This window comes from Carassius carassius, chromosome 33 (assembly GCF_963082965.1).
Source record: "Carassius carassius chromosome 33, fCarCar2.1, whole genome shotgun sequence".
NCBI classification, from domain to species: Eukaryota; Metazoa; Chordata; class Actinopteri; order Cypriniformes; family Cyprinidae; genus Carassius; species Carassius carassius.
In genome coordinates this window covers 6,005,526-6,019,022 of record NC_081787.1, presented here as the reverse complement: position 1 = coordinate 6,019,022, position 13,497 = coordinate 6,005,526, and the positions used below count along the sequence as shown (strand labels likewise).

The following is a 13,497-nucleotide window of genomic DNA, read 5'->3' as shown; positions in this document are numbered from 1 at the left end:
TTGAGAATCTGCTCCAACTGATTCATGAGTGTTTGTGATTCACCACAGAAAAGAGTCTTTAGCTCTCAAATCAGACTTCGCTGATCACACTGTGTTTTTATTTAATAAAGAATGTTTTTCACTCTGGAATCTGAATTCCTTGTATATTTTTGGCTAAAAAGAACCATTCATAAGCATCATTAGCTCAGAAATCACCTTCAGTGGTGACACGCTGTTCTGATTTACTGAAAAGAATAAGAGTCATTCACTTGAAAATCAGACTTCTCTTATCGTGTTGCATTTAACACGCTGAATATTAATACAGGAGACACTTTTAGACTATTTTGATGCTGTTTAGCATCTGCTGGAACTGATCCATTAGGCAAAGCATTCTGTTACTTTTACAGATGTTTTTATTAGCTTTTTATGTAACAGGTTCTTGGTTCCTAACACTACTTATATCTAATGTATTTAGCTAGAATTTTTTTTTCAGCTTCACTTTAATTTTTGTAATAATTGTTTTAATAGAAATTTGAGGTATTTTAGCCCACATCAGCACCAACTCAAAAATGCCACAATATACTGCTATAAAATATGCACTTCAGTGGCTTTGTACTGAAGCATCATACCATATCAGCTGAGTATATGTCTGTTGAGGAAACCCAATGTCCTCTTCATTGACTTGTTTTGCATCCTTTAGTGGAAGAATTTCACGTTTTCCATTAACTATGAGCTTCAAAGACTCTCTAACTGCAAATTATCCAGTGTTGCTGTATAAAAGGCTTTTCTGTTTGTTCAAAAAAAAAAAATACTCCAAAGAAGAGAAGACAAAAATCAGTTGTTCTGAAAATAGACAGCCTGTAGTGATTACAGACAAGGCCACAGAGGCACAGGACTTGGAGGTGATAAAAGATCAGCATTAGAGGAATGAACAAAGGCCCCACCTCCCTCCATGAGGTATGAAGCCACGACAGGTCAAGAACAAGAGTCCCACTGTAAAGCGATCTGGGGATTGTCCAAGGTAGTAGATTCCTGTTGAGTGAATGAGATTTAGACTGCATTTCCAATGTCCTTATCACTTATCCCTTATCACTAACCATGAAAGAGCATAGCAAATATCAGTGGCTTGTCAGCTAGATCATCCACTTCCACATATATATGTATATGTATATATATATGTATATATATATATATATGGAAGTTGGCAGGAAACACACAATGTGAACAGCGTGTCAGTGCCAGCACACGTCAACTGAATCTCGCTCACCCACCGTGACACTCAATGTAGTACATGATAACATCACTGAAAAGTGTTTTGCTATGGTATTAGACATTTACAGACTTCCATGACCCCTACAAGACTTCAAAGATTCCTTATCGTGGTGAAAAACCACTGGTTGAGTGAAGAGCCCTGGGGTGTTGTGGAAAAAATCTTTCGTATTGGAAATGAAGCAGATCGAGTAATACACTAAGATTAACTGTAGTATGGAAGCCTTAACATAATAATAAATAAAAAAAGTGATTGCAACTTTATATCTCCCAATTGTGGCTTTATATCTCTGTGCCTTTATTACTTGAAATTTGACTTTGAATTTCGCAATTGTGACTGTATATCACACAATGTCACTATTTTTTTTTCTAATCTCAAAATTACCTTTTTATTTTATTAATTTTTTTACTCCAAGGCTGCAGGCTAGCATATTTTGGAACATGATTGTATGGCTTGTTTAGTTGAGTAAAAGCGATATGATTGATATGCTTTTTATACACTTGAGCAACAAATGCAATTTAATCTCTTTTTCCCTCTTTGCTACACATGCACACCCACACACATATTGCTGGAGACTTTTTAAATCTGTGTATTTTAGGCCCATTGTTTTGTGCAGTGCATCTTAGAAATGGAAATCTTTTGACATAGAGCTTTCTGAAGTGTTTTGTGCAGATTAGGGCAAGTGGTGTGAGTGCTTGAGGAAGATCAAGGTCAGAAGGTTATATTCAAGCTTGCACTATGCAAGTATGCTTGCACTGTGCACTATGGAAACCATCACGACTGCAATTCGCCCAAATTTTCTTGGAATGTGTTCTCCTATTATACCAAACCTCTAACAATTGGTAATTTTAACCCATTTAACCCATAACAGTTAAGATAAGTTACTTCTATAGATAGCTTTAAGGAGTCATAATAAGCAATACATGCTGCACAGTTACCTAAACACATGGCATGTGCTTGCACTTGCTTTGAGTGGCTTAGTCCATGAAGTCTAATTTAACTGAAGTGAGAAGGAATGTATGCTCAAGACTCTAGCCTATGTTATAACACCTGCAAGAAAATGTTAATGTGTGCCAAGGCATTCCCAGAATATAGTCTTTTAGCTCACAGGTTTGTGATTACATTTAAATAGTAACGATTAAGAGCAGAAGGAAGTACAGTAGTAAAGAAGTATCTCTCGGACGCACCATCTTTGCCTTTATCCCTGCGCCGGCGGCACTAGGACCACGCGGCGAGGCGCCTCAGTTATTGGGCATTGACGACCTCAGTTTCGCGCTTTCATCATTCAACGAGAGACAAGTATGCTATCTGATGTGATGAAATAAAGGGCCGTTGAAAAGAATCGGTGTTTGAAGAAAGCCTAGGCGGTTAAAAAGATTGTGAATATTTGGCGGACCTGTCACGCAATCCAGCGCAAACCTTTACAGTGGAGATGGAGACTGGGAAACCCGGTGAACTTTCAGGAGAAGAATCTGTAATTTGGATTTAAACAAGCTTTGGTGATTCTAAATACAGCTTAAAGTTAAGTATCCTCCATTAACGGATTTCTTTTAAACTGTTTTGTGGCATTTCCTCGTCACAGAGAGTGTGCGTAAAGCTGTGGCGCACGGGTCAAACACTGCTGCTCTTGGTTGTACGTATGATTAAACTCTCGTTTTAATTGCGATGCCTCCAAACATTACAAGTTACAAAAACATACAATTTCTTTAAAGCCGTTTTGCCAATATAAAATGCTTGGTTTGTGTAGATTTGGAATACTATCTCCTAGCTGTCTTTTGCGCTAGTACATTGCAGTTGTTGGTTTGTACAGCCACAATGGGAAAGTAAGGGTACTAGGTAAACAGAGGTTGTTTTCCTTGATTTTAACAACAACGCAAGGCGTGGATAGGGTTAGTTGAACATTCATTCATGATGTAAAGGACAACAAAAGAGACGAGATTGGGGGTTTCAGGACAAAGGGATGTTGTGAGAAACAGGTTGTTCACCAGGTGTCACACATGGCTGTCCATGATGAATGGAGCAGATGATAACGTCCCTTAATATTGGGACTACTCAAGTCTTATATTACGCATATGGCTATACACTTATGTGCGTCGTGCAACTTTATTTTTACAGGCTAGTGGGTCCATGTAGTGTAAGTCCATGTGATGTCCAAAATCACTGGTACTATTAAACAGATCGTAGCCAGCTAAATGTAAAATCTTTGAATGAACTCTTTCAATCTTTAGGCTTCTTCAGAATTTATGGGATATTTCCTTCTGACCAAAATGCACTGCATTTATCTATTGTTGCTCAAGAATGTTGTGACCAACACGAATGTCAAAAGCCAGTCTGCAAACTTGTGTTGACAGGTTTCACTTTGAATTTTAGCTTCAGCCTACGATTCCATGCATTCAGAAGATATTCGAACATGTTTGATATTTTGAGTGAATTTTAGAACACAATGCCTGCATTCAAAATCACATGTTGTCTAGTAGGTACAAAATTTGGTTTAACGTTTAGTTAACTTTCTTCACAACTATTTAAAACAGTACATTCTATATAGTATGAATATGGGTAGTATGAATGAAATTCGGACATACTACATCCATCATGTTACTGTCACGTGACCTACCAGCATTAGTTGCATCGCTTCCCTGTAATACACAACTGTTATTCTCTTTTAGCTTCATGGGGTGAAGTTTTCACTAAATGCATACTCCAGAGATTAAAAGTCGTCTTAAAGTCATGTTTTTCTAATACTACTCTTGGCAAACTGTTTGTCACTAATACTATTGCTGCAAACGATTTGTCATGTCTAGGAACAAGACATTGTTCTTGTGTTCAGAAAGACTTGAAGGGTGTGATGCTCAATTTTTCTCTGTAACAATTGGCAAAGATGGAAAATGTATTATGCCTAGTGTTTGAAAATTGTGTCATGCAGTGTATTCCAGCCTTTAGTGTGCAAAATTTGTGTAATTTGAATAACTTTTTCCACTATATAACAAACCTTTTGTTAAAGGTTCTTAATGGAACCATAAATGCCAATAAAGAACCTAACTCTCAGCGTTACATTTCCTTAGCCTTAAATATGCAAAATGGAGGACATCCTGAGTTTTATTTCATGGTTGCATGTATTTTTGTATTTGCTTTTAGGTTGAATACTTCTTAGCAATGGTGCCAAACCGGAGATTGGGTCTGGTCCATCCTTGCTGTATTGGCCTGCTTTTCCTACTCCTCCTGCCCAGCTCAGTTTCAGTGAGAGAACCTCATCATCAGTCCTACATCCACCTCCCCTCGCTGATACCTCACGCCACCCTGCCTCTGTCCCGCTCCCGCTTTAGTTCCAAAGCTCAGCTGGACTTCACTACCCACTGCAACGAGAGCTGCTACCGCAAAAGAGAAGACACTGATAAAGAGCACATAGCTTTCGAAACTCTTTATGCAGATGGTTCGCGAACTTTAACCACGGTGGACCTGGAAGAAAACAACACTGAACTTCCTTTCAGGCAGCCCAAAGCAACCACTACCTGGCGTAAGCGGCTAAAACGGCAGGTCTACGGTTCAGATGGGCGATTTAACATCCGCGGTGACCATTTCCTTCAGGACTACCCGTTCTCCACAGCCGTCCGCATCTCCACCGGCTGCACTGGAGTTCTGGTGTCCCAGCAGCACGTCCTGACCGCAGCTCACTGCGTGCATGATGGAAATGATTATGTCAAGGGAGCAAGAAAGCTCAGGGTGGGCTTTCTAATCCCTCCATCTGTTAACGGTACAAGGCCAGGTCAGGCTCCCGTGAAGAAACCCAAGGTGCGCTGGGTGAGAGTTAAACGCACGCGTGTTCCTAAAGGCTGGATTCAAGGTCCTCAAGAGGTCAGCATGGATTTTGACTATGCACTTCTAGAGTTGCTCTGGTCTCACCGGCGTCCCTTCATGCGGCTGGCTGTGGCACCCTCATCAGGCTATTTGGCTGGTAAACGCATCCACTTCTCTGGATTTGACAGTGACCGGCCTGGAGAACTGGTGTACCGCTTTTGTCCAGTGGAGGATGAGTCCAATGATTTGATCTATCAGCACTGTGATGCCCGCCCTGGAGCGAGTGGCTCTGGTGTTTACGGACGCGTGTGGGACGATACATTAAAGCGGTGGGAGCGCAAGGTCATTGGAATCTTCTCAGGCCACCAGTGGCTAGAAATCAACGGTGAGAATCGTGACTTCAACGTGGCTGTTCGCTTCACTCCGCTGAAATTTGCTCAGATCTGTTACTGGGTTCATGGAAATAAGGTGGACTGCAGTCAGGACTGAAAATATTACAATATGAAATCAGTGGACAAGATATGACGTGCCTGATTTTGGAAACTGCACTTTATAGTCCTTTTACGAGCGTGGCTACTGAATCTGAGAGGAAAGAAGGTCCATGGATGGTAGATCTATATCCAAAGGCTTTGATCACTGAACTGGAACTTTGTTTAACCACTACTTTTAGATTTTGCTCACTATACTGGCAATGTAACGCATAGATTTAGACTCGGTGAGTCCTACAACCCAATAGATTTATCTTGTTCAGTCTTTGCCAGTGTTAAGTAGGCATCTGATCTCAGTTCTACGATTCTCTCCACAGCCTTGCTTTGTTCAGATTACACATTATAAATGCTTCACACTGTTCTTTGCACATTTAGAAATTAGATTTGGGATGGAGACAGGCTTTCTTACATATCAACACTTGGGTTTTGGTTAATGCTAGATTAAAGGGATACTCCTTCCCAAAATGAAAATTTTGTAATTAATCATTTTACCCCCATGTCTTCCTAATGCGCAAAAGCTCTGTTTATCTTCAGAACACAATTAAAGATATTTTGAATGAAAACCGGGAGGCTTGAGACTGTCCCATAGACTTCCAAATAAGTTACACTGTCAAAGTCCAGAAAAGTATGAAAGACGTCCTCAGAATAGTATCTTCCATCATCGGTTGAACCGTAACATTATGAAGTGACTAGAATACTTTTTGTACACAAAGAAAACAAAAAAGTCTTTATTCAACAATTCCTTTCCTCTGTTTCTCTCCACTTCATCGGTTCAACCAATGATGGAAGAAACTATTCTGAGGACATCTTTCATACTATTCTGGACTTTGACAGTGTAACTTACTTGGAAGTCTATGGGATAGTCTCAAGCCTCCTGGTTTTCATTCAAAATATCTTAAATTGTGTTCTGAAGACGAACATAGCTTTTATGGCTTTGGAACGACATGGGGGTAAATGAATAATGACAAAAATTTCATTTTGGGGTGGAGTATCCCTTTTTGTATTTGGTAACTAAAAGTAGATGCAAAAGGGCTGAGCTTCCATCTTTTCCATACCTGCACATCCTTTTGGTCTGCTAAGTATATTATTTTTATGATTTATGATTACCGCAATAACATAAAATCGACTGTGAGTTGTAGTATGGGTGTTGAATTTGAAATTTAAAGTCTATTTAAAGAATGGGTTCAAAATCTTAAATTGATGCATTCATCTGGCACTATGAATATAGGTCACTCTTCTACAGTTGCATACTCATTTCCAAGACAGGAGACAACCTCATATTGGTAACATTACAGGGAAATTATTTCCCCTATTCTTCTATGTTGGAGTCATATAAAGACTGGACACAAATTAAGAGAAAGGTTGTGGGGTAATTGATTAGTATTCTATTTTTTAAAAGCTTCTATTTTTAATAAACTTAAATATGCCTTGTTTTGGTTGTCCTTTTTATTGCAATTTTAGAGGTTATTCCTCATTGAGGACTTTTTTTTTCTAAATAATCTAGTCGTAACACTACATAAGTTTGTGTTGTATGTAGCATATATATATATATATATATATATATATATATATATATATTGTACCCTCTGGTGGTAAGTAAACAAAAAAATACATTAACAGATCCTTCCAGTCATTACACGTACAGTAACACTTTTATTTGTCATTAAAGTGTGCGGGTTCAATGCTGCAGTAGCTACTGATAGCTTGGGGTTTGTTAATTCAATCCCAAAAACACTGGAACACGCTAGGAAAGGTTCAGAGATTGTAGTTAAGCAGCACAGGAAGGTGGAAGGTTCATTTTTTCAGCGGGGTTTTGAAATGAATCTCTACTGCCCTCCATTGGTTCATGTGGGTACATCTTTTATTGAGTCGTTCACAACATGGCTGAGTGCTTACGGTTCAGTCAGCGGTTATACTGACGTGATCACGTCATTCAGCAGCATTGCAGGAGATCAGTGCTTTAAAATAGGCCAAACTGTCTTGTTTTTAAAAGAACAAATGGTCTAGCGTACCACACACTTGATTTATTCATTGGACAATCAAAACTGTTCACAGATATCCCATTTGTTTTACTGAAATGTTTTGTTTGATACTAATGTATGAGAAAGTGTTTCAGTTATTTTATTTCAGGGCAGCTTCTGAATAGCAACAGGTTCATTTCCAGGTCGAATACGTCTACATTAACCCTCTACATACTATTCTAAAGCGAATACGAGGACAGTCTACCTTTTTTTTTTTGGTAATTCATCAGTAAATAGACATGCATCTGCCCATTTCGGTTTTATCTTGTATAGGCCACTGGTTCTTTTAAGTGCCAGAAGGAGCAAGATGCTGGACTCAAGTGTAGTTGATATCCAGCAGACTAACGCCATTATCTTTGAATCATAATTATATAACAGCTATTTTTATTATAAGCTTGTAATCTACTGAACTCCATTATCAAAGGGCAGTTTGATAATATTATATTTCCACAGTTGCATCCCAACTCAGCCACCCATCAAATCCATAGGGAGGATGACAAAGCAATCAGAGTCTTTGTTTGGATCCATGTGAAACTTTATGAATTTTGCAAACCATCACATATTTCAGTGCACAAACCATGCTGAACACTGATAAAACAGCAAGAAATGCAGAATATCCACACACAAATATAAGCAAATACCTATAAACCAATATAAAAGATCAGTGTGTATTCTAAGATTAAGAGCAAATTAGATTCACCTTGGAGCAAAACAAAAAATAAGACAGCCCTCACACAGAGGATTTGCCAAACGTGAAGAAACAAACCAGTTGTAACACAGCAGAGTTGTTTAGTGCTTTTTTTATTAGAGATAAGGAGACGATACAAAACATCCACTGACCAATATCCATCAAAGCTCTGTACACAGGCTAACCAAATATATCGCTCCATCTAAACTTAATACGTGTCCATCAATCCACTCAATCCAATTCAACAACAGACCGCTCACCCACTAGAGGTCCCAGATTTGACAGGTACAAGGAATGTGTACAATTTCTTGACACCAGTGCCATAGTTTTGAATAACATTTGGAAATATTTAAATCAGATGGAATCATTAAATCATTAAAATGAATTGTGAGCTCAAAATAAAACAAAAGAGGGAAGGGGGGGGGGAGAGTAAATTGTGTTCCCAGAATGGTCCGATAACGTTGTGTGATTTTGTACTACACCTAGTCTTCATCCTCTACACCCAACACACATACTTAGAAAAAAAGAAAAGAAAAAAAAACTAGACTTTTGGCCCAAAAAAACAAAACTTGAATCTTAAGAACTAGTAGTATGTTGTATAGCTGAATTGTAACGGCTGCTGTCTCAGTCTTTCCTTTCAACAATCTAATGGAACCCAGAAAGAACGAAAACCTGCCAGTACACATTTACAGTTATATTACTTTGTTTTTATAATCATCATCCTTGGTTTTTGTCTTTTAAGATCTTTTTTTTTCCTTATGTTTTTGTTCTTGATCATTGTATGTGTGAATTGGAATGACAGCCTACAGCTTTCTTCATGTGTGGAGTTTGGAAACTGTCGCTTTCGCCCAACCCTCCCCACCCGGATTAATCCACCCCGTGGCCCACAGTCGTGCTGGCCCTCCTGTCCCCCCCCCACCCCATGTCGGAATGAACAGCTAACCCCTGAAATGCGTCAGCCTCAATCGTTCAGAGGCTTGCCCTCGAGAGTGACCACTGACGCTCCCCCAAGCTTCTCGGCAAGGGTCTTTCGGTCCTTGATATCTTCTAAACCGTTCACTTGCCACTCATGCTTGATACCTGCGAAACAAGACAAATTTTACAATTTCAGATTTATAAATGCTACATTAATTTCAAGTTAACACATACATATATATGCAAGCATTACCTGTGAACTTCTTCTTGATGGCATCCTTGGAGCTGGCATAAATCATCTTGCTTTTGAGTGGGGCATTTTCCGGGGCCCTGTGCAATACAACAGGAGATCAGATCGTGTTTCATGCAAGCATTTGACAAGTCTATATCAGTGGCCTCAATACTGTTCCTGGAGATGTATCTTCCAGCAAAGTTAATCTTCAACCCCGTTCATACGCACCTGAACCAGCTAACATAACATAACCAGATATAGACAGCTGTATCAGAACAGGGTTGGAACTCAAGTCTGCAGAAAGGCACATCCCCAGGAACAGGAATTGGGAACTTAAATGAGACACACATGCAGACGCTCCTAAGACTTACCAGAAAATGAAAACCAGGTCCTCTTTCTTGGTCTCCTTGGTCTCATATGTGGCATCATAGAGAGCGTAGCGACAGTCATTAGGAGGAAGCTTCTTGACAAACTTAAGGTAGGGATCTCCTTCATCTCCCTGCAGGATCTCACTGCCCTCCTCCATGATGATATGCTTCTTGTCATCGCTCAGGCAGAAGAGAACAGCCTTCTTCCTCTTGCTTTTCTCTTCCTCGTTGACATTAGCCTTGCGGACCTTCATGTCATTGAAGATCGTCAACACATTATCATCCACTGTAACTCCGGAGGCCTGCAAACACACACAGGATATAAAGTCAGATGGAGTGCACATTTATACAGAGACAAGTGATTGAGATGAGCAAGGATGTGTGGGTGCAAAGTCAGAATAAGTGGATTGAATGATTTTTAAACAAATAACGCTGTCTGTTCTAGCTAAACCGGCTGCCCTTTTGACAAAACTGGACGGGGTTATATCTGTACCTTGCTCGGCTGAATCCAATCTTCTCTATGTGAGATAGTAGGAAGTAATAAACAAAAAACCCTAACATAGGAGAAACAGGACAGCACCTCAAAGGCAGTAAAATGGGAATCAATGAAAGAACTTAAACATCATTCTGGAAGAGAACAAAAAACCTTGCATGGATTTAGTTTTTTAATTTAAAAAATACAAATTGTAAGTAAAAAAAAAAGAGAAAGGACTGATTTTAACAAGGCACCATTCTTTCCCTGTCACGTGACACCTCAGATATGGTGTCTGATATGCTTGAACATTCGAACAGAGGGAAGGCTGGCCACTTCCTCATACGAGCTGATGTGATTAGTTCTCATCGTCTGATGAAGGAGCCTCATATGTATAAAATTACTCAATCAATAGTATAAGAGTCATGTCATACAAAGCTGGTGCACAGCTTTAGATGAACAAAACAATGATTCCTTTGTGTAAAAAAAAAAAAAAAAAAAAAAAAAAAATGGCCTCAGTCACACCAGTCCCATAAACCTTTCTCAGGTCCTCTGATTTCCATTAGAAACATGGATCAGTGACTCATGCTGCATTGCCATAATCAGACATTCAATATCTCAGTTTCTAAGATCCTAACGTGAGCAACCCCTTTAAAAAAAGGCTAAAAACCTGTAACTTCAGTTCTCTAGTGCCGATCCAGCTTCTGAATAGCATATGAGAACATGTTAAAACATGGACACACGGAGCCCAGCGGTGGTATATGCTGAAATGGCCCACTTACAGGTAACGCAAGTCTAAAGGGTGGAACCGGTTTTGCTTCAGGTGTGAATGAAAGGAACGGGTTAAAGTGCCTCATAAGGCAACACACTCACAAAACAGTGGCACTAAAAGGACCAAAAGAGGTTTCCCACACCTTTTGACCAATGAACTACCATGAGCTTTCCAGTCTTTATGATCAATGGGATCCTCGTTTTGGGCTAAAAATACTTTTTAAAAGGCAATGTATGCATGCATGTTTCTTTAAAAACCAATTCAGTTTAAAAAATCACAGGATTTAAAAGGTAAACGCAGATTCTAGATCTTCTGCAAGAACAAAAGGCATCCACACCCTCATTTGTCATCTAGTGTAAAAAGATCAAAGTGCGAAATAAAGTCCAAAGTTTAAGTACAAGGGCACTAATTCTGCTGGTAAATCATCCACGTTCACTGAGAAGTGAAACCCACAGTGAGCAATGAGTGAGCACTGTGATACAGGAAATGTGACGTCTGGTGTCCTCCAATGAATGGTTTGCGTGTTAAAGAGAAAAGCTATTGTATAAGTCGCTCGGTCACATGCCTCAAAAAGAGATACTGACGTTGCATATTGGCCTTTCTGGTCGCAACGGAACCGGCATTTCCTTCAACCTACACGCGGCGTGAACCCCCATTCCCCTCGACAATCATGTTACGCGACGCTTCATCGACGTTACGTCCAACCAGGAAGAGTGTAACGTTAGTCGTGCGCACGCTGCCTGCTGATACGCAAATGCACAAGTAACGGATTTATAACTCTGCTTCTTTCCACTCAGTTCAAATACTTTCGTAATATCGTGGCTGAAATAGAGTTGTAATCTACCTAACACACGTTCCCAGTTTTCTTATTTTGGTCAAAGAAATAAACCAACACCATCTGTGCATCAAGAATTAGGGTGGGGCCACGAATGCGGTGTTCGTGCGCGTGTTCCAAATATCCGCAAAATTACTGCGTTCGAAATACGTGGAGCGTTCTATAAACGCGCGAGGATTCGGCCTTAAAATTAATAATCGACGTTTTTACACACGCCCGCAATCCCTGTGGTGCAGCAAATGCGAGTGATGGTGTTTTCAGACGGATGGCCGTGATCAGACAAAGGACCTAGTCGTGCAAACGCTTCATCCGGCAAAAAACGCAGTTAAACACACACACGCGGTCATTGGTTTATTCACAGCCATTCCTAATTTTCTCGTGCGATGTGATCGTATATGGGGCGACGGGGCCTGTAGGTAGTGTGTGATGAAAAGCAGTGAGGCCTTTCCTGGGCCTGGACTCACGGAAATAAAGGAGACTGAGCGGGGAAATGGCGCCAGTTGTTTTTTTGGGTCTCATTTTGTCAATCGCATCGCATAGCTGAAGGCCACATACAATCAATCCAGCGAGAACCGCGAGATTAATCGTACGATGTACGATTAATTAAACGTAATAATGTCCGTACAGACGAGAACCAACGAAAACCGGTTTGCGGTTTCCTTAAAATCCACGGCACTTTACATACCCTGCAGCTATTCGGCGGAAGAGTTAATTGGCAGATTTGATTCACAGATTATTAAATCCAATAAACATCACAACCTAGTCATTAAACTCATCAAACACGTTAAAACTAGCTGTAAATTGTAATAATGTTATTTAAATGTAGACATACCATGGTTGTTTGTCTTTGCTAGTCGGCGTCTGGACAGGAATTGAATGAGCTGTGATGCAGTGCTTCGGTCTCGCACACTTGATACAACACTCGGGCGCGCCCTTTTGCGCGTGGCCGCGCAGCTGACGGGAACGAGCGTCCATGTCACGCGCTTATTGAGGTGTTGTGGGATCTGGAGTTCTGGGTTCTGTACGAACGGAGTTGGGCATAGTCAATTATTCACTGTTGTTGTTGGTAGCCCACGGGCACAAACGTATGATCGTATATATATATGATTATTCTTATTAATTAGTATTTTACATATTCATCATTTAGATCTGTTTGGGAAATTTTTGTAATGGAGTTTTCTGCCCCATAGACGGTAACGTGACATGATGGAAGGTGCAGTTATACTGCTAAATTTTGCACCGAAACACATATGACACCAAAAGCAATATTCGTTAGCGGCTCGCCAAGCCCGCTGCTGTCTGAGCCTAACCCTTTGTGTTTGTCTCTGCCCCTTTTTAAGGTTCGCTTAACTCGCTTCCAAATAAGGAAGCAAATGGTGACAGTCGTGAGCGCGCTTCAGCCAAAGCCGCACACGTCAGGCGGCTCGAGACTCCGATCGCCATATAAGGAAACAAGGACATTTCATTTCTATAGGAAACATTCCCACAGCACTCGCTAGAGGGAGCGGTGTACAGCAGAAAAAAACAACACGTTCCGCTCACCAAATAGGACAAAATATATTTTTCCATATATGCAGTAAAATAAACGTTATGTGAATTAAAAATTCTATTTGCTCGCTTTTGTTTATTTGTAGACTCTTGCAAATGAAGTGAGGTTCAAAA

The 13,497-nt window shown here is 40.1% G+C and overlaps 2 protein-coding genes across 3 annotated transcripts; one reads left to right on the top strand and one right to left on the bottom strand.

Annotated features, from left to right (window-relative positions):
- The first annotated feature begins 2,635 nt into the window (after positions 1-2,635).
- Positions 2,636-6,687, top strand: LOC132113577 (serine protease 23-like). 2 transcript variants are annotated; one of them, XM_059521410.1, is made up of 2 exons: positions 2,636-2,770; positions 4,385-6,687. In XM_059521410.1, the coding sequence occupies exon 2, from the start codon at positions 4,403-4,405 to the stop codon at positions 5,531-5,533; it is 1,131 nt and encodes a 376-aa protein (XP_059377393.1). In that variant the 5' UTR covers positions 2,636-2,770; positions 4,385-4,402; the 3' UTR covers positions 5,534-6,687. The 2 variants fall into 2 exon arrangements, with proteins under 2 accessions (XP_059377393.1, XP_059377394.1); XM_059521411.1 differs by lacking the exon at positions 2,636-2,770 and adding an exon at positions 2,856-2,882.
- A 1,650-nt stretch (positions 6,688-8,337) lies between these two features.
- On the bottom strand, positions 8,338-12,823 carry LOC132113576 (cofilin-2-like). Its single transcript, XM_059521409.1, has 4 exons — positions 12,668-12,823; positions 9,760-10,058; positions 9,410-9,486; positions 8,338-9,321 (listed from the first exon to the last, which is right to left on the bottom strand). The coding sequence occupies exons 1-4, from the start codon at positions 12,668-12,670 to the stop codon at positions 9,203-9,205; spliced, it is 498 nt and encodes a 165-aa protein (XP_059377392.1). The 5' UTR covers positions 12,671-12,823; the 3' UTR covers positions 8,338-9,202.
- Positions 12,824-13,497: the final 674 nt, after the last annotated feature.

Coding starts and splice junctions, on each gene's coding strand:
- LOC132113577 (XM_059521410.1), top strand. CDS start 4,403: ATGGTGCCAAACCGGAGATTGGGTCTGGTCCATCCTTGCTGTATTGGC.
- LOC132113576 (XM_059521409.1), bottom strand. Junction 9,487..9,759: donor GACCTGGTTTTCATTTTCTG/GTAAGTCTTAGG, acceptor TGTATTGCACAG/GGCCCCGGAAAATGCCCCAC. Junction 9,322..9,409: donor CATCAAGAAGAAGTTCACAG/GTAATGCTTGCA, acceptor CTTGTTTCGCAG/GTATCAAGCATGAGTGGCAA.